General features: G+C 39.3%; 1 protein-coding gene across 2 annotated transcripts; it reads left to right on the top strand.

Annotated features, from left to right (window-relative positions):
• The first annotated feature begins 313 nt into the window (after nt 1-313).
• Nucleotides 314-25700, top strand: stag2b (STAG2 cohesin complex component b). 2 transcript variants are annotated; one of them, XM_023395973.2, is made up of 34 exons: nt 314-483; nt 2546-2673; nt 2763-2844; nt 3022-3165; nt 3322-3418; nt 3604-3680; nt 3866-4070; nt 5065-5216; nt 7526-7599; nt 7705-7828; nt 8471-8569; nt 8755-8834; nt 9012-9119; nt 9538-9649; nt 9762-9879; nt 12065-12168; nt 12857-12949; nt 13061-13150; nt 13278-13481; nt 14826-14896; nt 15019-15106; nt 15228-15308; nt 15426-15518; nt 15987-16161; nt 16316-16455; nt 16611-16712; nt 16820-16968; nt 18349-18477; nt 18718-18944; nt 20042-20264; nt 21039-21146; nt 21249-21375; nt 22322-22399; nt 23764-25700. In XM_023395973.2, the coding sequence occupies exons 2-34, from the start codon at nt 2630-2632 to the stop codon at nt 23785-23787; spliced, it is 3822 nt and encodes a 1273-aa protein (XP_023251741.1). In that variant the 5' UTR covers nt 314-483; nt 2546-2629; the 3' UTR covers nt 23788-25700. The 2 variants fall into 2 exon arrangements, with proteins under 2 accessions (XP_023251741.1, XP_087027102.1); XM_087170976.1 differs by lacking the exon at nt 314-483 and adding an exon at nt 614-840.
• The last annotated feature ends 2088 nt before the right edge of the window (nt 25701-27788 follow it).

Here is a 27788-nt window from a genome sequence, read left to right as displayed (position 1 = left end):
TATTTATGGTGTTAATGAGTTAGTATAGAAAATCTCCTGTCTCCTCCCCTTTTTAAAAATAATGGGAGTGGGATAAATTTAACTCAGTGTTCGACAGAAATAGACAGAAATAATTCAGATTTCTGGACTTAATTTTTGTTTCTCCTGTCGTTTTCCACAGAAGGTTGTAAGAGAGGACAGTGCACATAAAGCAGCAACCCTCATATGTAGTACCCATAAGTGACCACTAGATGTCAGATCGTCAACGGTTTATCTAATACGGGTATTGTGGCCGCTAGGTGGTAGCTCTGCACCAGGATTTCCTCCTCCCAGGTCGTCGAAACAACAAACCGAACTACGGAGCAAGCGGGGTGAGAGAACGTCCGAAACCGCCTCTGACCGCGACTTTTAAACTCTTTTTACCGAATTGTAGTGGAATTCAGACGGAGGCTGTATAAGAATAATAAAAGTTACGATTCTAGCGGGACTACATTTCACAACAAGGTAAGTTAGCTGTAAAATGGCGGAGAGCTATCTGGAAGTTAGTTGATTTGTATTTTGCTAGCCGTCTCGCTAGCCAGGCTAGCTTTAGATGAGCCCAGAGCGCGGATGTCTGCCTGAACCAAGTCGCTTCGCTAGCTCGCGGTACATGGCTACTTCGGTTGTTAGCAAGCTAACGAACTGGATTTTTGGCACACTAGCTCAAAATATTTAGTTCGTAAGCAAAAGAATCGTTTTATTGTTTCAAGCGACTTACTTGCACTTTATATATTTGTAAACAAAGTGTTTGTTGCTTATGCAATACGGTACTGGAACTCCCAAGGCAAGATGGAGGACGCAAGGACGTGATGTTTTTTTAAGGTAACGTTAGCAGTAGCAGTTAGCATAGATAACTAGTGGGAGTTATTCTTAGCTCATTATTTGCAGTATATTAACTACAGTTAGTTGCTCCATCTTCGAGTGAGCACTGGATACGATCAATGTGAAAACAGGGGTGGGTTATTGTCCTTGGAAATATTAGTGACTAGCGTTATTGTGTATTGGCTAATATTAGCTTGCGCTAGTACAGTAGGGCTTGCGTTGTTTTGTTATTATGGTCTAACTACGATAGCGTTAGTAAGCGCTGGCATGTTCCCGATATCTAACGTTAATGCGTTGTATGGGACTGTTGCCTTTCTTGTTCAGTGAATCACAGTTTGTTTGTGCTTGAGTACTGCACGCTTACTTTATCAAATTTCAACTAGCCGACGCTGGGGAAAGACGCCAAAATCCTCGGTTGCTTAGCTAGTGGCGCTAGCACCAGCAGCGCACCGGTGTCAATTTTGACAGGAACCGACCAAGAGCATAGCCGTGCCGGCGTTGTTGGAGGGAACTGAGGCGGCACTTTGTGGAGTCGTTGACTTGCAGCAATCCACACGGTTGAGTTTCTCAATTTCGTTTTATCTAAAATCGTCTAGTCTAGCTTCGCAGTTACAAGTTTATGAGATACACTGCTCGATTTGGCGCCACTTTTTTCAGTCTACACCCATAGAATCCCGTCGTCTTGTCATGCAGTAACCCCACACTATCAAGGAAATAGGCACGTAAACAGTTTTTTAAACCAATAAATATCCCAGTTAACTTTTAACTCACAAAGTCATAACTAACCCATACATAGAGTTGATGTTGAATTGGTCTACGCTGACTGAGTGCATGATGGTGCGGGGAATTTCACGTAGATTTTTGTATACAAATAAAAAAATTGGCTTGATAAGACCCCCATTTGACATATTTGGGCTATCATTTGCAGGATACTGTGAGGGAGAGGATCCTGTGACTGACATTAAATAGGAATTATGTCGGAGAGTTACCTTGAAAGTCTACACACTACTCATAAATGTTATTATAATGAAAGAATGACACACTTTTATGTCATCACTGCGTGTACTAGGAGTGAAAGACGCACCTATGGCATCTAGATTGGGTATATGATGGGTGGAGTTTATGTTTGCCTTTTCAAGGCACAACAGTTGTCCCTGGAGTGCTTTTATTGACTTTCCTGAATGCTACATTTGTCTTTGAATAATGGATAAAGTAAGAATCCGTATTTCAAAAGTTAGGTATACTCTTCCCTTTGATGTATATGCTATTAATTTACACATCACAACCATGCAATAGTTTCTCTGTGGCCTGCGGTATCTTGTTGATGTTGATACTGTCTTTTGATTGGCTGAGATATGAATGGGGCGGATAGGGTAGTGCCATATTTGGCCATTGAGGAAGACACTCCAATCTTCGTTGCATGACGTTGTCTGTAAACCAAGGGGAGCAGAGAAAGAGAGGGAGCCAATGGCTAGACAGCTGAGTGTGACAGGAGCATTTGTTTCCGCCCCCTGTTACCATGTGAAACCGTTTTTTTTTCCCTCTGAATAGCATCAAAGAAGCATTTGCTCACAACAGAGGATGAGATTTCAGTGAACATACACATATTTGATGTTTGCTTTTGTAACATTTATTGTTTCTGCGGTGCTGAAATGTGAAATAAATCTTCATGTGTAGCTCTGTAAATGACTCTTTCATTTTCTAGGTCACATGCAACCTCTCCTGTCTTGTATTTTCTGAAGATCTCAAGTCAGTCATAAGTTGAAGTTATCCAGAAGATGTTACAGAAATGATAGCAGCACCAGAAATACCAACAGAGTTCTCCTATACTCAGTAAGTGCATGACTCTACGCATGTGATATTTACTGTTATGGTTGAAGTTGATATGAATTTTCATTCTAATGTCTGCTTGTGTCTACCAGGGATACAGATACTCGATTCTCTTCAGATACAGACTTTTCTGAGGATCCTGATGGAAGGAGCGCAAACTCAGCTAAAGGAAAGGTATATAAAGCACAAATGGCTCTACACTTATGGCCTGCATCAGGACACATCCTGGTCATATCACAGTATTTTTTGCATTTATAGATCATTGTAACATTTATAAAATTAAGTTTGTCTTCTCGTAATCCCTGCAATGATACACATACATAGTGCTCATGCTCTTCTATGCTGTTCCAGGGTGGAAAGAAGGGGAAGAAGGCGGCAGGGGAGAAGGGCAAAGGAGGGAAGGGAGCAGGTCGGTTAAATGGCCACCACCAGGAGAATGGCATGGAAAACATGATGCTGTTTGAGGTGGTGAAGCTGGGCAGGAGTGCAATGCAGGTATGAATGGCAAGATGTGTAAGATTGCCACTTTGTAAAAAATAATAATAATAATAAAAAAAAATGTCAGTAATTTTTTTAAAATGATGGTCTGCAATGATCTGCATTATTTATTGATTTCTTATTTTAAATGTGTCTATTACGATCTTCCCGCAGTCTGTTGTTGATGACTGGATTGAGTCTTACAAACATGATAGAGATGTTGCACTACTAGATCTCATCAATTTCTTCATCCAGTGCTCAGGATGTAAAGGTATGTATGTGTGTCCGTTTAGGTCACCCTACATTGTGACTGGCCCCTTTTATAATGTATCAAGGAAAATGTTTGATTCTGTGTGTCCTACAGAACCACACAGTCAAATGTGGTACCATCTAGTTGGTCTTTTTGACCACTTAGAACTTAAATTGTCTTCTGTCTAACCCCTCTGTATTTATCAGGTGTGGTCAGTGGTGAAATGTTTCGCAACATGCAGAACTCTGAGATCATCCGACGAATGACAGAGGAATTTGATGAGGTAACTCAACTTTTTCCAGTATAATGATTGCCATACAAAGCTGTCATTTTAGATTAAATGTCAACTTTAGTACCTGCAAAGGACAATGGAACCAGCTAACTTTTTAGCAGGATAGAGATGGTAACTAACTGTAGTAGCATCTCATCATTACATTTACTGATTTTGTTCCCATTTGGCCTCTGTAGGACAGTGGAGACTACCCTTTAACCATAGCAGGGCCCCAGTGGAAGAAGTTCAAATCAAGCTTTTGTGAATTCATTTCGGTGCTAGTGCGCCAGTGTCAATACAGTATCATCTATGATGAGTACATGATGGACACAGTCATCTCTCTTCTCACCGGACTATCAGACTCCCAAGTCCGAGCCTTCAGACACACCTCAACACTGGCAGGTAAGATTAATTGTGTGCGTGTTGGTGTGTGAGGGGTACATTTGATTTTCAGTATTGTGCAATGTTATTATGTTTTCACAGTATAGTGTCATTGGTGAAACTAATTTTGCCTGGTCCAAAAAAAATATTTTTTTGTAGTGTTATATGTAAACGACTGAATTAATACAACCAATGATAAAGCTACTAAACTCCTATGGCACACCCACACGTGTGTCTTTTTTTTTGCTGATTAGACTTTCTTTTAGTTTTGTTACATATGTAAGAGTAGAACAACTTCCACCTATATTGTTGGCTGTGTTATGTACACAAGGGTGCTCGGATTTCAGCAATGTAGGTAGATTTACCCACTAAAATAAAGTACCAAAGGCACCTGGTGGGGGCAGATCATGTGTTCTGTAATAGCCATAGGTATGCAGACTAGGCAGCAAATATTGTTTATGCTGCATCAACAGCACTGTACATTTTACAACAGTTTTTAATTGAGTAGATGGGTGGTGTAACTAAAAAATATTAATGTATACAGTGTTGCAAGAATGAGTCTTAAAACACGGAACTAAGTTAACATTTCTGCACATCCAGTTCCCTTGTCCCAAAGTCTATGGGTTTTTTAAAAATAGGTTTTAGGTTAGATGCCTGAAATAAGTTTTGTTCTGCAACATTAAATAAATAAATACGATTTTTTAAAAAGCTTTTACATCTTTAAAAAGGCGCTTGCGAACAAGTGGCCAAATGAGACTACAGAGGTTGGAAAGATTCCATTGGCTTTTTTTTCAAGGTAAATTCTGGCCAGGTGATGCTAACTTCTGGGTTGGCCTACAAAAATACACCATCCCTGTAGCTCTCATTATTTGTTTTGGAAACCATTTTTGTCCTTACCTGTCAGTTTTCAACTGTAACATGTGGGCTTATGTTTTGGTGTCTGTGCTGGTCAAGACATCCAGATAACTCTTAATGTTGTAAGGTTTTTACTTGGTGTTACTTGTACTTTTAACAGCCATGAAGCTGATGACAGCCCTGGTGAATGTAGCTCTGAACCTGAGCATCAACATGGACAACACCCAGCGCCAGTATGAGGCAGAGAGGAATAAAGCGGTGCCTAAAAGGGCCAATGACAGGCTAGAGCTTCTCCTGCAGAAACGCAAAGAGGTAAGGGTGGCCACATGGCACTTTGCTGTCTTTGCTCTTACCTCTTACCTAAGCAAATGCCTTTTGCATTTAGACACTTGCACATTGGATGATTCAAATTGTAACTGGATTGTAGATCGTCAGTAAGTTCTGACTAGATGCAGGTGATTTTGGACAGTTCTTTTATCAGGTTCAGCAGCCAATGTAGCATGCTCCAAACTAGAGAAAAGCTTTGCCTCACTTTGGCAGAAAGTTACAACAACAGACACCATTTCTTCTTCTTTTTTTTTCCTCTCAAGCAAACAGGGGTAGTAGAAAAAAAATAGTTCACTTAAGAATTGTGATTCTGTGATTCTGAATTGATTCTCAGATTTCTGAAAATTGATTTTTTTTTAATTGATTTTTTTTGTACATCATTAAAGTTATGTTGACTCTGAAAAATGTGGAACTTGGATGTGATAGCACAGTGATGATGTACAGCATGCACACGCTAGAGTTGCTTTGTTGTTTACTTGCAAAGAAGGAAGGCCTTCGGTGAATTTTGGTTTTAATAACTTACTTAGCTGTGCAAGACGAGTGCAGTGCAGTATTTTGTAAAAACTACATATCCATCATCCGAAGACTAGAATTAGCGGAGTGGAGCTCCAAACTGCAGGTACAGCTCGCAAGCTGACCAACTAACACACACTGCAGCATTTCACAAAACCTTCAGCAAACTCTGGCTAGTGAAAAAAAAAAAAAACTCTCGCACCCAAGAGTTAGGGAAACAATTGATTTCACCGGTGCTAGTATTGCATTTGAGTGTACTTTGCTGCTGGAGACAGAGCGTAAGTAACAACGCAGTGGAGGGCTCTGCTTGTTTCTACTCCAGAACATAAAGACTAACTTCTGTTTTACAAAATATATTTAGCCAGTGATGTTGGTCGGTAAATTGCATTTTAATTTCGTTATCCTCATGCTGGCAGAAGACTGCAACATTCCTCTAAATTTATCCAAATAACATTTCAAAGAAAAAAAGCTGTTTGCTTTCAAACTTTCTCTGCTTTTTATGTTCAGCGGACAACGAGTTTAATCTAGATTGGTTTGCTTAACTACCAATTATATATTCATACTGCAATTTAGTTGACTAAGGACACAAATTAATGGTTTGGCACCGAGCGAACTAGAGTAAGCACCTGAAATGAGTGCCAGTCTCCCTGATTATTCAATCAAGGATCAATTCTTACTGAGATAATGCCAAGAATTAAAAATTAATCATAAGATTCCCAAAGATTACCACCACTAGTAAACAATGAATTAAGCAGCCTTAGCATCCACGACATCAGTTTACCTTATCATGCTGGAAAGAGTGTCTGACTATGGTTTTACAGTTATGAAGTGGAGATAGTGACTGTAAAAAAAAAAAAAAAAAAAAGTTGGTTTAATTTATAATTCTACTGGACATCCCATGTGATGAGACATGTCACACTGGAGAATTTCCACACCTGTGTATGTTGTGGAGCATCAGCAAACTAGATCAGCTGTATCTAAAGTTTTGCTTTTCACATCTGGTATTGAGCCTGATGACAGTATAATAGTCCTGACATTCCACATGAAGCATTCAGAACCCATCCACTCCTTTCCCTGCCAGATAAAGCGTGCACAGTGTGCATTGACTGCAGGTTTATAATTGCAGAGAGAATTAGATGTCAGCGGTCATAATCTGATTTGAAGAAAATTTTAACAATGTCCTACGCAATATCAATGTCTAATAAAAACATCACTCAGCCCTTTATGGCAGCTTTTCTTTTTGTATTCAATCATGACAAGAATCTGAGCTTGAATTTAATAAGAACTATAACTGAAATCAGAATTGATCAAATATAACCATTGTCTAACCTGCAGGCGACATCCTCCAACAGGCTGTGTTGTCCAGGCAAATCATGAAAACCACATGCACACAGCCACCTTGCCATTCAGACAAAACAAAGTTACACACATAAGTGTAAATACTTGTGAATTACTCTAGCTTGTGACCATAAATCTGTTCCATTTTTAGAACTGCAACATCTCTTTAGGTGGTGGACCCGCAGTGACTGTGTTAGGGCTGAGTGTTATTCAGCTAGCATTGTCAGTTTATTAGGTTATATAACAGCGGGTCCCACCGGGCATCCATCTGTTAGTTCACTGTGCAGCCACACCACAGCATGGTGGCATAGTTGGCTGTCACACATGTCTTGTTATGTTAACAATGCCTCTTGGTCACCTCTTACGGTAACATTCTTGTCAGTTAGGCTTTATGTTTGACCAAATAAATGTGCTCATGTGTTTTGTCTTGTCTTTCATTTCAGCTCCAAGAAAATCAGGATGAGATTGAAAACATGATGAATGCAATATTCAAAGGAGTGTTTGTTCACAGATATCGGTATGGCTTCACTTAAAGCACATCTATTGTCGAAAAATGTTGATTTCAGTACTGTCTTGGCGCTCATTCTTGTATACTGTTTAACAAAGAGTTATGTTTCAACAGTGATTCGATAGCAGAAATCAGGGCAATCTGTATAGAAGAGATTGGAGTGTGGATGAAACTCTATAGCGATGCCTTCCTCAACGACAGCTATCTGAAGTATGTGGGATGGACAATGCATGATAAGGTAAGTTAGAGAAAGGTTTCTTTAGTTCCGTTTTGTAGTGTCTTTAAAGCCCCTACACGCTCATGGTCCACAGGAGTTTTCACTTAATTTTCCTCATTAGACCTCTTCTCATGACTGTGTGGGCATACACAGACCGAGTCTGATTGACATCTCCCTCACTCTCCTGTTAGTTTTGTTGTGTCTGTTAGTGTAGGACGTCTTAAACCTTTCAGTTTTTATTATTATACAGATTTCTAATCAGCCAGTAAAAGTGAAAACACCTGTGTGGGTGTGCATGGCTGTTAAAGCCACAATCAATGACTCAATTGCAAACAATGTGAGGCCACAAAAATTCAGAACTCAGGACTGAAACCTACTGTTATTCCAGCAGTGATTGACATGTCTAATAGCCAATCAAAAATAAAAGCAGTTGAAATTTTGTTATTCATTTTTTTCCTCTGCTGTTTAAAATGAGTTTATTTCAGTTATTTTTGTGAGCACAAGAAAAACAGTTCTATATTTTGATCAGTTCACTCAAAGACCTCTTATATGTATAATGATTATATGTATAATTTACATGGATTAAAAAAATGACTGATTGCTGTTGGTCCCTGCAATAACCAATAACTGATAAATGACTGCTTTTTTAATTCCCTATTCCAGCAAGGCGAGGTACGTTTGAAGTGTCTGACAGCTCTGCAGGGTCTCTACTACAACAGAGAGCTCAATGCCAGATTGGAACTCTTCACCAGTCGCTTCAAGGTCAGCACCACCTGCTGGAAAAGTTAAACACAACAGCTCAGACTTTATTGTTTCGCACTCTTAAACAGCAACAAACACTGGGCTTCACTATGCATTCGGCATTGTACTGACATAATTTCACACACTAATCAAATTACTCCTTTTAGCCCAATAACTCATTCAGTCTGTTCTCTCTCTTTGCTCAGGACCGTATTGTCTCCATGACTCTTGATAAAGAGTATGATGTTGCTGTACAAGCAATTAAACTACTCACTCTAGTGTTGAAGTAAGTGGCTGTTTCTTTGATGTAATGATTAATTCTGTTGTTGTCCCAACTTTGAAGTTGCTTACCACATATCAGTGGGACGTAGTCTGCGTGTCAAGGGCAAGACCTTGTACATAGTTTTACTTGGAACTTCATTTGTAACTTTAGTTGACTGACTCTTTGTGTTTGTCTCTGCAGTAGTACGGATGAGGTGTTGACCCCTGAGGACTGTGAGAGTGTCTATCACTTGGTCTACTCAGCACACAGGCCTGTTGCTATTGCAGCTGGAGAATTCCTCTTTAAGAAGTATGTCAGACATAAATGAAACTAAACACTGAATACTGACTAAAGCTGAAAACAGAGGTTCAGAAGCATTAATGTAGAGTCAGGCTAGGGACGGAGGAGAAAAAACAAAGGAATGGAAGTGAGAATTTGAGATTGTTAATGAGACTAAAATTGTAGCCTCAGCATCACAAAGTTTTTCTCAGGTTCATCCTGGCTATAATTCTGTAGGGAACCTACCTAACCTTCTGAAGTCTAGTTTGAAAAGTTGTTCAATGATCAGCCTCTGTTGGAAGTTGAATTATACAAGTCAGTCAGTTGTCAGCCTAGCTTATGAGTTTTAATTTTGAAAGCCCTCTGCTGTTTCTAAGAAATGTAGTCGAAAGGATTATGTGGGGGTTGCTTCTGCATGATACCCAACTAATGATTAATATTTTCAAAGATTGTTCAGCCAACGGGAAACAGAGGAGGAAGGTGCCCCCAAGAGAAGAGGCAGACAAAGCCCCAATGCCAACCTCATTAAGACCACTGTCTTCTTCTTCCTGGAGAGTGAGGTATATTATCATATTTTCTTTGATCCTCAGACATAGGGTGTAATTTCTGTCTTTATTGGCAGTATGTAAGCAGACTGAATCATCCATCCTTTGTGTGAACATCTCTCTTTAGCTCCATGAGCATGCAGCCTACCTAGTGGACTCTCTCTGGGAATGTGGTGCAGAGCTACTGAAGGACTGGGAGTGTATGATCAGCTTACTGCTAGATGAACCATTACCAGGCGAGGAAGGTATGTCTCTGGATTCTTGCAAGTCCATATTCAACATACATTGGTATGCACAAATGTAATATAGAGTAGGGCTGAAAGTGTTGGTACCCTTACACTTCACTGAAATAATGCTCTGTTCTTCCTGTAAATGTTAACATTAAAAGTTCTTTTGTCACGCATAGCTGCATGCCATTAGTTTTCCATAGAATAAAACAAAGAAGCTGTGGAAAGAGCAACAAGAAGTACAACAACAGTGTCCAGTTGCACCATACATCGCTTTCTGAATGAAAGTGTGCTTCACTAAGATGACCCAGCAGAAACAATAAAAATCCTGACTCTAGTTTGCTAAAATGCAGTGTTGACAAGCCACAATGTATCTGCGAGAATGTCTTTTGAACAGATAAAACAAAATTAGAGCTTTTTAGTGGGTCACATCAGCTTCAGCTATAAGTTCACAGCATTTTGATTGTAACCGGTGTAGCTTTTGCAACCTTTACAGCACAGGTCACGTGATGCTACTCAGCCAATCATTGCGACTTGAGTTGGTAAATGAGCTGCGCACACACATTGCGAGACAAGACGAGAGTTGGAGAGATAAATTGGAGGGTGGTTTAGAAGAGAGAAAGAAAGGATGTGAAATGGAGTTAACAAAAAAGGGGGAAAGTAAAGCTACACTTTTTTCAAAAATTAAGCAATTTATTTTAAGAAACAATTCTCAAAAGCTCCCTGTTATATAGTTATTACAGCCATTATTATTCTTAAAAAGAGAAAAGAACATATAATTATTATAGACTTCCCCACCAAGCATTCTGCACAGTTTGTAATACTGATTGAAACTGATATACTGATATCAGTCATCAAGGATCAGCAGGAAGTAATTGAACATCAAAATTATATGCATTTTGAGTGAGTGAGTAAGGTTTATGTATTGGCACTACTGTGAATTGAAAAGGGTAAAATTAGAACAAAAACGGAAATAGTAGCTATATATAGGTGTATCCACAAACTGAAAATATCATGAACATATCATGTAACATGAAAATTGCATGAAGTGCTCATATTGAGGGCAAGGTGCATTAAGTTAAGTTAATTCGTAGTGTTTGGCAAATCTGCCCCCTGTGAAAGATGGATTAGACTCATTTGTGTTATGGGGTTACTTTGCTGTGTCTGGCACAGGGTGTCTTGAATCTGTGCAGGGCAGGTCATGGCTCCCCCAATAGGATAATGACCCAAAACATACATCTAAAATCAGCCAAGAATGGATGAGATGAAAACATTGGACCGTTTTGAAGTGGCCTGCTATGAGTCAAGAATCTTAATCCAATTGAACATCTATGAAAAGAGCTGAAACTCGCGGTGGGGAGTAGGCACCCTCCAAACCTGAGAGAACTGGAGCAGTTTGTTCAAGAAGAGAGGGCCAAACTACCAGCTGAGAAGTGTCTTGAAGTCTCCCTGTTCAGACCTGGCATTAACATGCGTCTCGAGTGAACACTTGTGATTAGATCTCACTTCCCCACTCTATATGCAAATAAACACGTATGTGTTGTTGTTTTTAGCCACTCCGACTATGACAGATGGGTCTCTGGTCAATGTGTTTGTGAGAGAAAGCGGGGCAAAGAGGGGTTGAGGGAATCATTGTACTGCGTACAGCTCTATAATAAAATACAGTTTTAGCCATTTGAAATGGTAAAATGTTTTCAATTCTTTATGAAACTGGTAGGACTAATTAGACTGTGGCAGAGGACTTCAGTTGAGTAGGTGCTCCCAGGACACATTTGCATTCACACTGCTAAAAGAATGTGGCCACATGTGGCCCAGACCACTTCTAAATGTGGTCTGAGTGATCGGATCTCAGATCTCAAATGTGGTCTGAACAAGGCATAAGATCTACAAAAGTCACTTGATTGCAGCGATTGCCACAAAAATGCGTTTTATGAAATATCAGCTAAAGGGTTCCAATATTTTTGCCCATGACAATTTGTTAATTATTATTATAATTTAAGATAATTTGTTACATTAAAAATCAAAAGCTGTGTGTCTGTTCTATTAAATATTGAATAGATAAAAGTGGACGCCAAATAGTTTAGTCAGTTTCAAATTACTTCTGCAAAAGTTAGTTTTTCTTTTTTTTTTTAAGTGGAAGGGTACTAACCCTTTCAGTCACATCTGTTGGTGTACCTTGATTGTTTTGTGTTTTTTTTTATAGCTCTTACAGACAGACAAGAAACGGCCTTGATAGAAATCATGCTGTGCACTGTACGTCAGGCTGCTGAATGCCACCCACCTGTTGGAAGAGGCACAGGGAAGAGGGTAAGAGTGGCTAACACACTTTGAATAGTGGTCCAAGATTGTTTAAATGATAATTCAGGTTGAACATTGATCATTGACTTAACTTTAGAGCTGGCTCAGAGCAAGCTGAACCCAAACTCAGTTGAAATATATTCTTCTAACAGCACTTACACTTAAGTTAAAAGAATTGTTTGCTGTGTGTGGTTGATTGTATTTATGCATTGTATTAGAGAAATTTAGGTTATTGACTAAATTATATGGTGAATATGCTGCAGTGTTTATGAGGTATATAGAGCCTGCAAAACATTAAGGGTTGATATGTAGTGATTTTAGTGACAGTTTCATTTCTTGAAATCTGACATTACGAGGGCATTCACAATATACTAGACACTGCAAGACATTATTGTGCTGAGCTGTCACTGTTATTTCTCATTGGGTTTAACTGGACCTGGCTTTGGCCCTTAAGTGTGTACTTTAACTAAGCACTTAGGTTCAAAAGACCTGTTCTGGGATATAAATTTATCCTGAAAAACTGAGATAAATATGTCGATAATTTAAAACAAAAAAACATAGAGGTAGAAATTAATCAGAAATGGTGATGTCAAAGAATAAAGTTTACAAAAAGAAAGTAAAAGAGTAGACTTTTTGCATGCATGAATGCAAACTAGTTGTGCGAACAAAGCATGTAACTGGCTGCCTCTATGATCAGGTGATGACAGCTAAAGAGAAGAAGACTCAGCTGGATGACAGAACCAGAATGACAGAGCTCTTTGCTGTGGCTTTGCCCCCTCTACTGGCCAAGGTTTGTTACATCCACTCAATGTTTTCAACAAGCACTCCTTGATAGAGCGGTTGGCTTCAAGTGTGTATTCATCAATCAGAAAATATGATATGGTTGAATTTTGTTCTACAGTACGCTGTGGATGCAGAGAAGGTGACCAATTTGTTACAGCTGCCTCAGTTCTTTGACCTGGAAATTTATACCACAGGACGTCTGGAGAAGGTAAGACAGTTATGAGACAGCAGCAATCAAATCAGAAAGAATAAATCATTTTATTTAACATAATAAAGTTGTTTATCTTCCTCATTGATTATCACACATGATTTGTCATTCTCTCTCTCTAATCCAGCACCTGGAATCCCTTATGCGTCAGATCAGGGAAATTGTGGAGAAGCACACAGACACTGAAGTTTTGGAGGCTTGCTCCAAAACTTACCATGCCCTCTGCAATGAGGAGTTCACAATCTTTAATAGGGTGGACATTGCCCGCTCCCAGCTGCTGGATGAGTTGGTTGACAAGTTCAACAGACTACTGGAGGATTTTCTGCAAGAGGTAGGAGTAACAGAATGCAAATGTCAGCACTCCTGAGCATGCATGTTTATTCTCATTGCTCTTGTGGAAAAGTGGGCCTAATCCTCTTACACCCAACATCTGCAACGCTGAGTAGTATCACGAATTACCTTTTGTTGCCATGAGTTGTTGCATAAACCTCTGTTGTGGCTTTTTTTGTACTCCCATTGTTGCTATAAATTCAAACTTTGATTCATCTGCAAATAAGACATACTTTCAATCTCAAACTGTGATTTAGTTTCAGTAGTTGTTCATTAAGAAAGGCAGTGTACCTTCAAAGTTGTTTGGCCATATTTATTCTGAATAGTCAGACCATACCTTACAGGGATGTTTATGCCGAAAAACTAAACTAGCCTCATTCCATTTTCTTTGTTTTAGCCTCATTGCATTATAAAATTCAAAATGGCATTAGACTTTGGATTTTGGCTGTTTTCAGAGGAAGTCTTTTTCCTCTAGCAGTAGGGATGATGATGCACAGAGCATTAAATTAACTGGTCCAGCATCTTGTGTCTATAAAGACCAATTATTTCTGTACATTAACAGCAAACATGCATAAATAACATACTATATATGAAACAGTTGAAAATTTTATCCAATTGTGTGTGAAGAAGCTCATATATATTTTAATTTTATCTGAAGACTGACAACTTGAATTTGTATCTGCTCTAGATCATTCAATATTTATCATATGAGAAATCATCTTGATCCATAAAATTCAACTAGGGTTGGGATCATATGCTTATCTCCCGATTTGACGCTACTAAGAAGTTGTAGAACTACTACTGTTACGATTAAAAAAGTTAAATAAAGTACTGTTATAGTTAAGGTAAATACAGTTAAGTAAAATACTATTATAATGAAATGAATCAAAGCAGAACCACTGGTGCTTTTATTCTGACGCGCCAAACTCGTAAGCCCATAACTGTTAGATGACTTAGTTGTTGTGAATTTGAAGCTTCCGGTCAACAGACTGTTGGACAATAGCATTTAGCTGTTTGCATTTAGCAGAAATGAAACAGTTACTGGTCAGCGGTGCTGCTAAACATGACAAATTACTCACTGTGAGTAATAAACCCTTCAAACAAACAAACAGCTCTCTGGTTCATGCACTGATGATAACAGGCTAACCAGCTAGCTCCCAGGCTACCTGTTGGCTGCTAGCTGTTGTTGCTCTAGCTCAGTGTAAATAATAATAATGAAAAAGTTTATTCAGGAATCAGCATAGCAATTAAAAATATTTCAGTAAAATAAAAGAATAATGATACTATAGTGAATAGTTTTTTTTAATGCCTAAATTCAACACAGTGGCACAATTTCTCTTTCCAGGGTGAAGATGCTGATGAAGATGATGCATATCAGGTTTTGTCAACTCTAAAGAGGATCACAGCATTTCACAAGTATGAAATTTATACACTTCATATTCCTCTTTCACATCTCCTGTACCGTCTCCAGTTGGGACAATAATTTGCATGTGTACGTGTGTCTGAACCTGACTGAGACTGCATCAAATCTGTTGCAGTGCACATGACTTGTCGGGATGGGACCTTTTTACCAGCAACTTCAAGCTGCTCAACACAGGCATAGAGAATGGAGACATGCCTGAGCAGGTTATTAAATTATGTTATTATATGATTGTGATGACAAATTGTCAGCTTTTGAGAATACTAATAAATATCGACCTATCTGGAACTGTTTTTTGTTTTTGTTTTTTTCTTTTCTTGTGAGCAGATAGTCATCCATTCGCTGCAGTGTACCCACTATGTGATCTTGTGGCATCTAGCCAAGTTATCTGAGGGCAGTTCCAGGAAGGTGAGGTCTCTTAAAACCAAGTTCACTGTCTCTACTGTTTCTACACTGTTTTGAGGGGAATTTGATGGGCAAAAGGAAGAGTATGTTAACTAAATATCTGACTCTGTTTTGAATCAGGATGACATGGTGACCCTGAGGAAGCAGATGAGGGCATTCTGTATGATGTGTCAGCGCTACCTCACCAATGTCAACACAGCCGTCAAAGAACAGGTGACACAGATATGAGAACAACAAATCTGCTTGTGTAGCAGTAATAATAAAATCTGCTTAAAAGCAAGGATGAAATAGATAAAATGGAGATCATTCACAATTAGGCAAGGTGGCAAAACCTTTTAACGCAGAAGAGGTGTCTTTGCTGCAATCCATTGCTGCAGCAGTATATTTCTAAGCGTCTAAGTGCTAGGAGGAATAGTGTTATCACATAATAAATTAACTTCACTGCATACTCTCTATTTGCTTTGTTCATATATGATGGAAAAGTCTTTGATACAACTTGGTGTCTCACAACTGATGTAAAAAGTCAGATTTTCACAAATTCATGAGGTGTTCTTTGTAATTATACTCATATACTTATACAATGTTTAAAACCTCATTTGGAAGCAGTGCTTTTGTATAATGCTCGTGCAAGCTGTGCTTTAACTTACTGTCCTTTTTTTTTTTTTTTCTGTTCTCCCACAGGCATTCACCATCCTGTGTGATCTCCTGCTCATCTTCAGCCACCAGATGGTGTCCGGAGGCAGGGAACACCTGGAGCCCCTTGTCTATTCCCCGGAGGACTCGCTGCAGTCTGAACTACTCTCCTTCATCCTGAACCATGTCTTCATAGACCAGGACGATGATACAAATAGCACAGGTACAAATGCAAATGTGCAGTTCTAGAAGCTCATTTACTTTCTGCTCTGCTCCACTAGGCAAGGAGAGCAAGTAAGAGGACCATTTTTCAAATCAGCCAATGTGCATCTTATAGAACTACTTTTCTTTTCCTCTCTCTCTCTCTCTGTTTTCAGATGGGCAACAGGACGATGAGGCTGTTAAGATTGAAGCGCTGCACAAGAGGAGAAACCTCCTTGCTGCCTACTGTAAACTGATCATCTACTGTGTGGTAGAAATGAAAACTGGAGCTGACATCTTCAAACAGTACATGCGGGTAAGTTCAGCTTCTCTACATTTTAACCGTACAGTGTACAAAGACTTTTAACTAACAGAATATGCCATTGCAGAGTTTAATGCATGATTTGTCAAAAAAACAAAACAGATATACAATTCTTTTTTTTCTTTCTTTCTTTCTTTCTTTCTTTACAGTATTACAATGATTACGGTGACATCATCAAGGAGACTATGAGTAAGACTCGGCAAATCGACAAGATTCAATGTGCCAAGACACTCATCCTTAGTCTGCAGCAGGTCAGTGTACAAACTCTCTCACTCATTAATTAATTCAGCAGTTCTGTTCATGTGTCCTGTTTTTAACAGGTTGTTGAGGTAATGTTTCCCATCTCTCTTCCTGCTAGCTGTTCAATGAAATGCTGTCTGAGCTGGGTCATGGGTTTGATCGCTCCTCCTCTGCATTCTGTGGAATCAAAGAGTTGGCCCGACGTTTTTCTCTAACCTTTGGTCTCGATCAAGTCAAAACCAGAGATGCCATCGCTATGCTGCACAAGTAAGGTTTCATTCTTCTCTTGTTACATTGCATTGCTCTTTTCACATTTTTGGCCTTGCATCTGGGAACTGCCATCTCAGACAAATTACTCTTTGAATAGTGTGTTTCCTCTGGCCATGTTTTTTTTCTCCTCCGGATTTCAGAGAGGCTTAAGTGATAAAATATTGTAGTTTTTTCTATTCCCATGCACTGAAAGTATTATAGACGAAAATGTACAAAAAATGTCAGGCTCTCACACACAAAGAAGAGAAAAAGTGCTATAAAAACAAAACTTCTCTGTTACATACACGATGTTAAAAAAAACAAAAAAACAATGCAAGCGCTCTTGTCTGGCAAAATATTGGTCTGAAATTTGTAACACAAGACTACTGTCTGCCACTGCATGGTCCTGTTTTTCCCACCACTTTGTATGAACATTAACTGGTGCAGTGGAATAGTAAGAAAACATTGTTCATGCAGTCTTGACCTTTCTGGATGATACATGTTGTTTCTTTTTAGCTGTGATGGAGAGTTAGTGTATAAAATCACACAATCCTTCACATTTGTAATCACCCCATTCATCACAGTGGCTTTGTTTCTCTCATGTGAATTATTAAATTATATTATCAGTCAGGTTCCAAGAAAGCTAGTACATGCACATTTGCTATGTTTGCTTGGGTATCCCCTACACTTGTGCAACATATGGACATACTTTACTTTACTTACTTTATAATAGAATATGCTGGGTGTGTGTTGGGAATTTGAGTAATGAAACGGAGGCTGAAAAATCTGCTTAGTTTCCATCTAGTATTTTTTTTTTTTTTTTTTTTTTTTTTTAACCTTTATTTAACCAGGTAAGTACCATTTAGGTTTAAAACCTCTTTTTCAAGGGAGACCTTGCCGATATAGCATTAGATTATAGCACAATTTAACATGAGTACTGGGTGTAGTAAAGCGGAAAAGACCAGATGTCTTACCACAGTGACAGAGTATGTCCATAAGAGTGTCAGAGCTACAGAGGCCTCTGCAAAAAGGCTTAAATCCCAAGCGTTCATGTAGAAGCAAAAAAATAATTAAAATCCATTATCTTCCATCAGTTTTAGTGCTGGTGCACTTTAAGACTTGGGACTTGTTCAATTTAGAAGAATTCAGTGTAACTTGACATGTTCAAACATTTTCATCATCAACATCAAGTATTGAAGAAGGTTCTATTATTAGAATCGCAATATCCCTAGTTGTACTACAGGACAATATATCTTTCATAAAAAGCTTTGTGATGTCTTAGACTTTAAATTTTCATGACATAGTTTGGATCAACTATTTTTTGGGTTTAATGTCCATGAAACCATTTATTTTCCTCTGCTCACTGTGTTATTGTTCCTCTGTGTCTGCAACTCTCAGGGATGGTATCGAGTTTGCGTTTAAGGATCCTAGTCCCCAGGGAGAAGGAGGCCCTCCCCTCAACCTGGCGTTCTTAGACATCCTCAGCGAGTTCTCCTCCAAGCTTATGAGACAAGACAAGAGGACTGTGTAAGTTTTTTTTTTTTTTTCTGCTTAGCTGACAGGTGGGAGGCCTCAGAGTGTCAGTGCAACAGGTGTTTGTGACAACTGGTGCAACTGGTGTTTCTGATGTATGTGGGTTTGCTCTGAGGCTTTTTTTTACCCTCCAGTTGGAATGTGCACCTGGTTTTGTGTGTAAAGTTTGTTCTCTCCATGCATGGATGCATGGTTTTGTTCATCTTGTCTGTGTGACCTCCTGCTTCTCCCCAGCCACATGTACCTGGAGCGCTTCATGACGTTCCAGATGGCACTGCAGCGAGAAGACTGCTGGCTCCCCCTCATCTCCTACAGGAATTCCCTGCAGGCTGGTGGTGATGACGATACCATGTCAGTGATGAGTGGCTACTCCAGCAGAGGCTCCTCCATTCGCTCCAAGAAGACCAAGCCTCCCGCTGCTGCAGCTGGAACTTCAGCAGCCAAGAGGAAGCTGCCAGAAGGTATAGCACGCTTGGGAATCAACAAAATCATTAATAATGTTTAATATCTGGGTTAATAGTGTTTTCTTTGCTTTTTTCATTTCCAAGGAAAAACGGACATTAACTTCATTTTAGATAGCGGTGACAACTCCCATTTTTTTTAAAGCTTTAAAATTGGACATCAGCAGTTTCCTGTTGTTAACAATAAACATCCATCAGTTCAACTCCTCAGCGACCACCAATGCACAAACACACTGAGAACTGGTCTTCATGAGAATCACATACATTATAACCCAACCCAACCATGATATTACAAAAGCAGAGACAGAGCCGAGATTAACCCAAATGCGTTTCTACTGGCCTGGCTCAGCCAGTGGAGCTGATGGGTGAGGAGATTAAACAGCAGATGGTAGGAGAGAGAGAAAAGAGTCAGACTGCTCCTTACCAATCACAGTGTCACTTAAATCTGTGTCCATGTATTTGCTGAAGACTTTTTCATGACGAATGAATTCTCTAGAATATTAAACATTAGAGCTTTCATAGCATTCAAAGTGCTATGAATTTTTGAGTACAATTCAGTGTTTGGTGGAGGAAAAAGCAGTGAGCAGGGCTGACGGTATAGTACAGTCAAAATCAAATTGTTTGAAATATCACAGACACTTCAGCGTTTGTAGTTGCGATCCCCTTTGTTGTTATCTTTGGTTTGGATTTCACTGATTATTTCTGGCGTCTCCTCTTTAACCATGAATTGCAAATTCCCTCTGGTGTGAAAGGGCAAACCTCTGGATGCAATGAGTGGATGGCATTTTGCAACCAAAACTGTGTTCTGCATCAGTTGAGAATACACTAAATTTGAGTCTGGAAATACTATACCAATGTTCTGACATCTCTTTAGAAGTCTTCATAAAAACCCCTGCCTCAGTCTCAAGATACATTTTCTTGTTTTGCTATAGTACCCAATAGCAGTCCTGCATTTGCTCACAGTTATGTTTTGAAACTCAACATTGTTAATAGTTGAGGGCCTTTGGAGGGAACTTGGCCCTTAAAACAAGTATAACAAAACAAGAATGTGCACGGTTGTTGTGAGTTTGTTTAACACTTCTGCCCTTCCCCTCCAGAGGAGAGCAGCAGCAGCAGCGAGGTGTGGCAGCAGACCATGCAGACCCCAGTCATGATGCCGTCCCCTCACCTCACCTCAACTGCCATGCGGGACCCTAAGAGGGGCCGTGATGACAGCTACATGGGGGTCTACCCCCTTCCTCATGACCAGCAACAGCCCCACCAACACCCACAGCACCATCAACAGACGCCTCAGCACCACCAGACACCCATGGATTACAAGTAAGTATGCTTCACTGTTGCATTGCAGAGGTGCAACGATGCAGTCAGTTCACAGTTCGATACAATACATGTTGCAGGGGTAGCTGCTCAATGCATACAAGATATTTATTTATCAATGTGGAATATTTATTCATTCTTTCTTGGTCAGAACATTTAAAAACTGTTTTTAACTTCCATTTTTGGGGGCATGATTTATTTGGATATTTCAGTTAATCTTTCAGCTCCACTGTGAACACCGTCAAGCTTTTATATCATTGAATATTCTGCCAAGGCATATTCTCACTCACTAAATTTCACAGTCCAGCATTAACTTTTCTACTCCTCATTTGTTGTGTTGGCCCAGCATTTTCAAAACTCTTTGATGGCCATTTACTTTTAATTAATTATCTGTTATTTTTCAACGCGTCCTTCCACAAGATTTTATAAATACGACTTGGCTTGTATCCAGGCTCATTGCTCAGTTCCATACATCACCTATTCTCTGAGAATGGGATCAGAGGACTGGAACATGAGCCAGAATACATTAGGACAGGGTTCACTGTAATTTCCCATTTGTGTTTTATTAATTTGGAGGGCAAATGGTAGCAAAATGCTTGTACTTAACAGCCTGCCAAGTGTTGGCCCTTCTGGGACAGTGACTGACTAGTTTATTTATCCAACCTGACTTTTCATAGGCACCAGGCCAGTGGCCATCTATATAGTTCTAACTGACATCCTTGTGGTATCGCCATTTAAATCACCAAACAACATGGCTAATTACTCCTGTGCGTTTAGTTCCCAGGTGACGTGGATGCTGGCTCAGAGACAGCAAGAAGAGGCACGCCAGCAGCAGGAAAGAGCCATGAACTACGCCAAGCTCAGAACCAACCTGCAGCATGCTATGTAAGACAAACTCACCTACGCACAGATGTGCTTGTGAAAATCTCATTAAAAGCATAATTCCATACTTACATAATGGCTTTTCTTTTTTCTTCTTTTTTGCAGTCGTCGCGGCACTGGGCTTATGGAAGAAGACGAAGAGCCGATTGTGGAGGACGTGATGATGTCATCTGAGGGCCGTATGGATGACCTCAATGAAGGCATGGACTTTGACACCATGGACATTGATCTGGTGAGATACACATTTAATTCTTTGATGTTTATTTCTGACTAGCACATTTAAATCTCAGGGATTCCCACCAATCAAGTTAGTTGGTGTACCCCCTTTCACAGTTCCATCAGTGTGATTTTAATTACAACTTAACTAAATAAGCTATAGTTCTCATAACTATTACCATATCCTGATTTAATACAAAAAACATACATATATATATAAATATCCTGGTTTCACATGAATACTCTTTCTGTATTGGGGCAGATCAGTCAGTTATTTTAAGAAAAGACTGATTTGTTTAGCATGCAACAGTTAATAACGAGAATCTTAAATGTAACTTCAAAAGAGCAAAGAAGACAAAAGAAATCATCAAAAAGAATTGTGGCCGGGGGGGGAGGATATATCTGCTCTTTGGGTTTTAAAAATATGATGAAACATACTCTGTCGACAGGGCCCTGCAACTGTTGGTACAACACGAGGCAACATGACAAATTTATTTGACCATTTTACACCAACGCCACAGAACCATGTATGATGAGTGTAAAGCCAGAACTAAATTTTATCCAAGACAAATGTCTATTTTGGATGCTTCCTCTGGTGCTGGACTCCGTAAGACAGGCTCCAAATGTCATGTTGAATCAACCAGAAAATTGAACAACTGCCCTAGTTCCTCTAAATTCACTCGATTTGTTGCATGTGTGATACATTTTTTTCCAAATTGAGCTACAGGAGTTCAATGCTGCAAATATCTGCTGAAATTATGCATTTTCTTTTTTTAATTATTCTAATTCATATCGCAAAACTTGATGTCAACAGTTTGTTTATTTTCTCAGTACAGTTCAACTCTAATTTTTAGTATGAGCAAAGATTGTTTAAACATTCATTGGTTGTCTGCCAAAGCAGCTGTTAGAGCAAGAAACATTATTGGAGTATCTGTTCTGAGTGCCTCTTCTTTCTCTTCCAGCCACCCTCTAAGAACCGTCGTGAGAGGTCTGAGCTTAAGCCAGACTATTTTGACCCTGCTTCTATCATGGATGAATCGGTAAGGAGCATCTCCACTGAATCATTGAGATATGTTTAACCTTGTACATCACCTCCATTCAAAATTCAGTTTTCCTCTTAAACTACTGTTATCTGGAGCACTACAAACAAATACCAGCATGCTTATGGAGACTCCAGGTGTGTTTGCGTCATGGCCTGCTGGAGAAGCTTGTGAGGCACAGTGAGAGTAGACGCAACCTGTGATTCCCTTCAAAGAAAGTAAACACTAAAATTAGTGTAACTCTATGGAAGTAATTTGAAAATAGATGGCTTACAACCAGTCGCATTACATGGACCACTTGCAAGTGTGTTGTATTTGGGGCACTGAATGAGACATCAAAACATTTAGACAAGTTCAGCGCACCAGGTTGAACGCACAGCAGCCAAATGCAACATTTCTTATTGGTTGCAAGGCTGCTATTTTTGCCTGTATAAACACGCCAAATTTTACTTATGCCAGAGTTTACTGCCAGCCTTAAAATCTTGTTTCAATGTGTCCCAACCTTAAGAAACCCTGAGGATATGCCTTGAAATGCAGGATTCTTCAGACACTGTCTCACTGTCTAGAGCACTGTGTGGCAGTTTTGTGTCAACTTTAAATCATTTAATTGTCATAAAAATATCAAAAGAGAAGACACTTAACTACTTGTTCCGTTAACCTTTTTCCAAGCTAAGATACAATGCAGCAGTTGCTCAGCTTATGACACTACCGACTGCACCCCAGCTCAGAACAAGTCTGGTTCAGGGCCATTTTTTCCACTCTGAATTACTTTTCCACAAAGTTAAAAATTGATGTGGCTGTAGATAAGATTATATTTTGTAACAGCAGACAGAAAGTCAAATCCACTCAATGCAGCACGATGTCAGAAATGTTGAAAACAGACAGCAATTGTCATAGTACATTTTTGCTGTGAGCTGGCTTTAGTCAAAGCCTTGTTACATTGTCACTTTCAGTTCCAGCATCTTATGTTGTCTGATTTTAGACAATCAGACAAAGTACTTTTTTGGCCTGTATTTTAATATTAAATTGTCGGGTAGATCACTTCCTCCATATGACACCCTGGCAGCAACTGCTGTAATGATGTAACCACTCATGTTAGGAGATCCAACCAGTTTTGCTTTAGCCAAATATGACCTTATAACTTCACCTCATTACCAAAACACTTTATACTTTGGTTTGTATCAGACTTGCATCACAATTCTTGTACATTTTCATACTGTACATGAGCAAGAGACAGGGTCATTTTAATTTTTTTTTTTGTTTTTCAATATCAGAATCTCATGTACTGATCAATTTCTTTCATATAAAATGTGTGTGTTTGTCTTAATAATTGTTATTAAAGCATGTTTTTTTGTTTCCTCTAGGTTCTTGGGGTGTCCATGTTTTAAGCTAATATCCAGATGATTTTGACGCTGGGATAACAGAAGAGGCGCTTTGTATTTAAAGAGAATTTTAGATGCGAAAACAGAAGCGTTTTCTCTAAGAAAAAGCAAAAACAAGACAAAAAAAAATTCTGGCTTGTACTCCACGTGGACCAATGACAACCCACACTCAGTGTTGCTTGCTCAGAGAGGACTTTGTTTCAAATATTTACTTTTATAATCTTGGGTAAGCTCTTCCTGTTCAGAAATAGTGTAACAGGCCACTTCCAAACCTATTAGAAATGAGACATGTCTGAAGAAAAATCCATAATAGCTTTTTTTTTTTTTTTTTTTTTTCCTTTCTTTACTTTTTTCTTTCCTGTTTTTTCTTTTTTTAAACGGGGATGAATTGGTGTGTTTAACTTAAGAAACATTTTTTTGTTTATGTCTAACCCTTTTTACAATTGTAGTAAGTTACCAGGTGTGAAGTAGTAATTTATAAACAGACTGTAGTAGCTTGCTTGTACTGTGTTAGCCAAGTGGATGGAGGTCTTTATGTTTCTGTGCTCTTTCTTTTTTTTCCTCCCTCTATCTCTTAAGTTTCTTTTCCCTGTTGTTGGGCCTGAGTTGAGGTCCTGATAAACCACTGGTGGTTAAGATGGTGAGACGTCACATAGAATCAGTCAGGATCTCTTTATGCTGTGAAGATTCCCAGAGTCCACTGAATGCTCCACACTGTTAAGCAGTAAATCCTAGAGCTTACCCCAAGATCTGGACCACTCCTTAACCACCATCTACTAGGGAAACGTGTCCCCCCGACAATGAGCAGAGTTTAATCCCAGTAGTGCCACTGTGTGGGCTCTGGAAGGAAGAAGCTCAGTCAAAGAAAATCACAGCAAACTCCAGCAGCATAATGTTGAAATGGGTATCTCTACATTTTAAATAAAAGTTATATATGAATCGGTGCTGATTTTATATATGTGCTTTTGGTTTTCTTATTTTCAACTTTTCAACCTACAGTCACAAAGTTTGAGAAATGTGTAAGTAAAACTTAAAAAATGAAAGCATGTGAAGCCATGCATCAAGGAAGATTTTTAAATTTGTATTTTTATGTTTTTTTCTCTTTTTTTTTTTCTTTTTTTTTTCTTTTTGTCTTGATAATGTCTTCGGGTTTCTACCTTTTTTCCTACATGTAAATTAGTTTGGATAAAACTAATGAAAAGACTTGTGAAATTCAGCTTTAAGGTTTTCTCAACATGAAAAGTCCTGTCACAAAATACTTAAAGATTTCAAATGTTAAAAGTGAAAGGTAGTCATTCAGACAATACTGAAGATGAAAGTTATTCAGCAGCGCTGTGGCAGCTAGACAAAGCTTAGATTTTGACATATATTTGTCACACACAAGTTTTAATGAAATGTTTTGTCTACTGAGGTTTTTATTTTGTAGTCATTCCATGCTTAAGCCTTAAACATGCTTGTGAAGGTCACCTTCTCTCACAGTAATCTTCCATGTCAGAGGATCAGTCATGTTTAAAGGTGGATAATTGGCTTCTTAGAACATGAAACATGAGGTGGTCAGATGTAATGTGATAAAGTAGATGAACAGCCTATATGTGTTTTGCCTAATTATTTTATGTAAGTAAAAAAGAAAATTCTTTTAAGGAAAAAGTACTGTTTATTGTTTGTTACTTACCACTACATTGGTATAAATTCTTATTAGATCATGTGTATATATACAAAATTTAATTTCTTTCCTTCCTTCCTTTTGGCCATGTCTGTGTTTTGTTTTTTTTGTTTTTTTTTTGTTTTTCATTTTTTTCATGCACTCTTGCCTACACTCTAAGTTGTTGTCTATTATCCCATCCTCCTTCAGTCACTCTGTTTTCTGATTTGTACTTGTCTGGAGACAGTAACTTTTGAATAAAAATCAACACATTTCACCTGTGGTACTTTTTACTGACCACACTGTGATTAATACTGGTGTTACACACGTCCAGGCTGCACAGTACACCTGTAGTCTTTCTCCTTTGCAGATTTATGCTATTTGTGGTAAAATATAGTCAGTTGTCATGATATTCACTTAAGATGCATTCACTTTAACAGCACAAGGGGGCAGTATAGTCCACAGCGGATACCTAATTTCCCCACAATGGCAGTGCTATTACTCTGTATGGTGTCATGCTGTGTAATATATGTATCTTTTTCACTGTGCTGAAAAGGCTATGAATATGTATTCTCGGGCCTCTGTATCTTCAATGCACATATCTCACTGTATGCGACAGCTTTTACATTTGTGTTGACTATCAAAAGAGCCCATTGTGGCGAGAGTAATGTCTTGTTCTGTGGAGACAAAGCATGCCATAGTTGCTGTAATGATAAAAGTGAGGAAGCGGAGGAAGGGATGAAAGCATCACAGACTTCTGTGTTAAGTGCATGATTAATAAAGAGGAGCTCAGATCAATGCGGTCCTATCAGAATAGGACCTGGCAGAGAGCTCCCCTTCATGTCCAGCCTGTGATACATGAAGAGACTCATCTATCACTATGTCAGTCTGCTTGTCACATGTCGGCTGTCAGAATAATGTGCAGAAAAGCACTTACCTCGGCAGCCCCGCTTGGTTCTCTTTTGAGCTGTCAGCCCTTTCTGTAACACACTGTTCGTGGTGTTCCTGCAGAAGGAGACCAAAGTGAAATTTTAGATTAGTGTATAGCTGTTGTCAAACCAGTTTTATGAAAGTTGAGGAGGGTGTTTTATGTCCACATCGCACACTTCTGTGCCAAAACCATAATTCTCCCTTTACTTTTCTCTTTGATTTGTTCTCTCTGTGCATCTATATGGGCTGACTTAGGTTAAGTTGTGTTGCTGAGGTCAGGGCTGCTGAGTTTAAATCAGAGCCACAGCCTCTGTGGGGCTTCCACCTTCTATTTACCTCTGATAACCCAAAGGCCTCCAGGGGCCCTATCAGTTTAGCTGGTGTTGAGACCTCAAAGAGGGTCAAGGAGGACTGGGAACTGTGATTCATACATACATGTGCAGAGTTCGCTGGGAGACTCGTCTAACAAGATCTGAAAAAATATTTCATGGCAATTTAAAATATACTCGTTTGCTGTACATCTTTAATTGATTACAACTCTCAGAAGAGCTGTTATATATGGAGGACGAGGCTTTGCCAGAGTTTTGGGAGAAGATAAACCCATAGAATTTTAATTCCGTGGATAAATCATTAATGAGAGCGTTGGATGTAATCTCCTTGGTTTGTAAGGGCAGAGGAAAGCAGCTGACCCTGGAAAATCATTTACCAGAACCTGCCTCAGATTAGGCACAGGGACACACGCACAGAGACGGACCAGCTTCCAGGCCACTGACACTCAAATGTCCAGACTTCATCTTCCAGAGCCTTGCACTACAGTACACCCCATCCTTGACATTTCCGAGCCACATCATTCCAACAATGCACCGCGCATTCAATAAAATATCTGGTAACCAAATAAAGGGAAGGAATCTCTCCTGGATTAAGAGGAGATGCTCTGTGGGCTGTAACAGAGATGTCAAGGTGAATGTGAAATGAGAAAAAGGATCAATGCCCTTCATTATGAGGAGCAGGTTTCATGAGACAGGCCAGAACAGGTCAGAGATTCCAGTGGAAAAAGCTATGAATAGAGTGCCGTGGGAACCTACTGTCTGCCTCCTGTCGATTTTCTTCGTATTGACACACAGGCAGAGCAGCTAAAGGTATTCTGAATGAGTGAACGAGTGACAGGACTATTGTACTTGCAGGACAGAAGCAGGAGGATTAGTCTCCCTTTAGCACTGATGGTCCAGTGTGCGGAGGGAATCTGTCATCAGCAGGACTGCAGGTGGTCCAGAGGTCTGGGCAGGGCAAGCGAGAAAACAAGACGAGTTTTCAGCAGGGAGCAGAGTGATATTTACCCCGGGTTACCCTGGAATCTGATTCTCTACACCTTCTCTCTTCACCTCACATTCATTGTTGTGGAGCCACTTTCGCTCGTCTCAGTGGGCCTGAGCTG

Source organism: Seriola lalandi, unplaced genomic scaffold (genome assembly GCF_002814215.2).
Source record: "Seriola lalandi dorsalis isolate HSWRI2012SDOR001 ecotype SW California unplaced genomic scaffold, Sedor1 jcf7180002054971, whole genome shotgun sequence".
Classification (NCBI taxonomy): Eukaryota; Metazoa; Chordata; class Actinopteri; order Carangiformes; family Carangidae; genus Seriola; species Seriola lalandi.
The sequence above is the reverse complement of the archived record's forward strand: the minus strand, read 5'-3'. Positions and strand labels throughout refer to the sequence as shown.

What these genes read in the sequence shown, in the direction of transcription:
- stag2b (XM_023395973.2), top strand. Translation starts at nt 2,630, where the DNA reads ATGATAGCAGCACCAGAAATACCAACAGAGTTCTCCTATACTCA. An exon ending in CCAGTGCTCAGGATGTAAAG is followed by an intron (nt 3,419 to 3,603) that starts GTATGTATGTGT and finishes TGTATTTATCAG; the next exon opens with GTGTGGTCAGTGGTGAAATG. An exon ending in TGGAGGATTTTCTGCAAGAG is followed by an intron (nt 13,482 to 14,825) that starts GTAGGAGTAACA and finishes TTCTCTTTCCAG; the next exon opens with GGTGAAGATGCTGATGAAGA.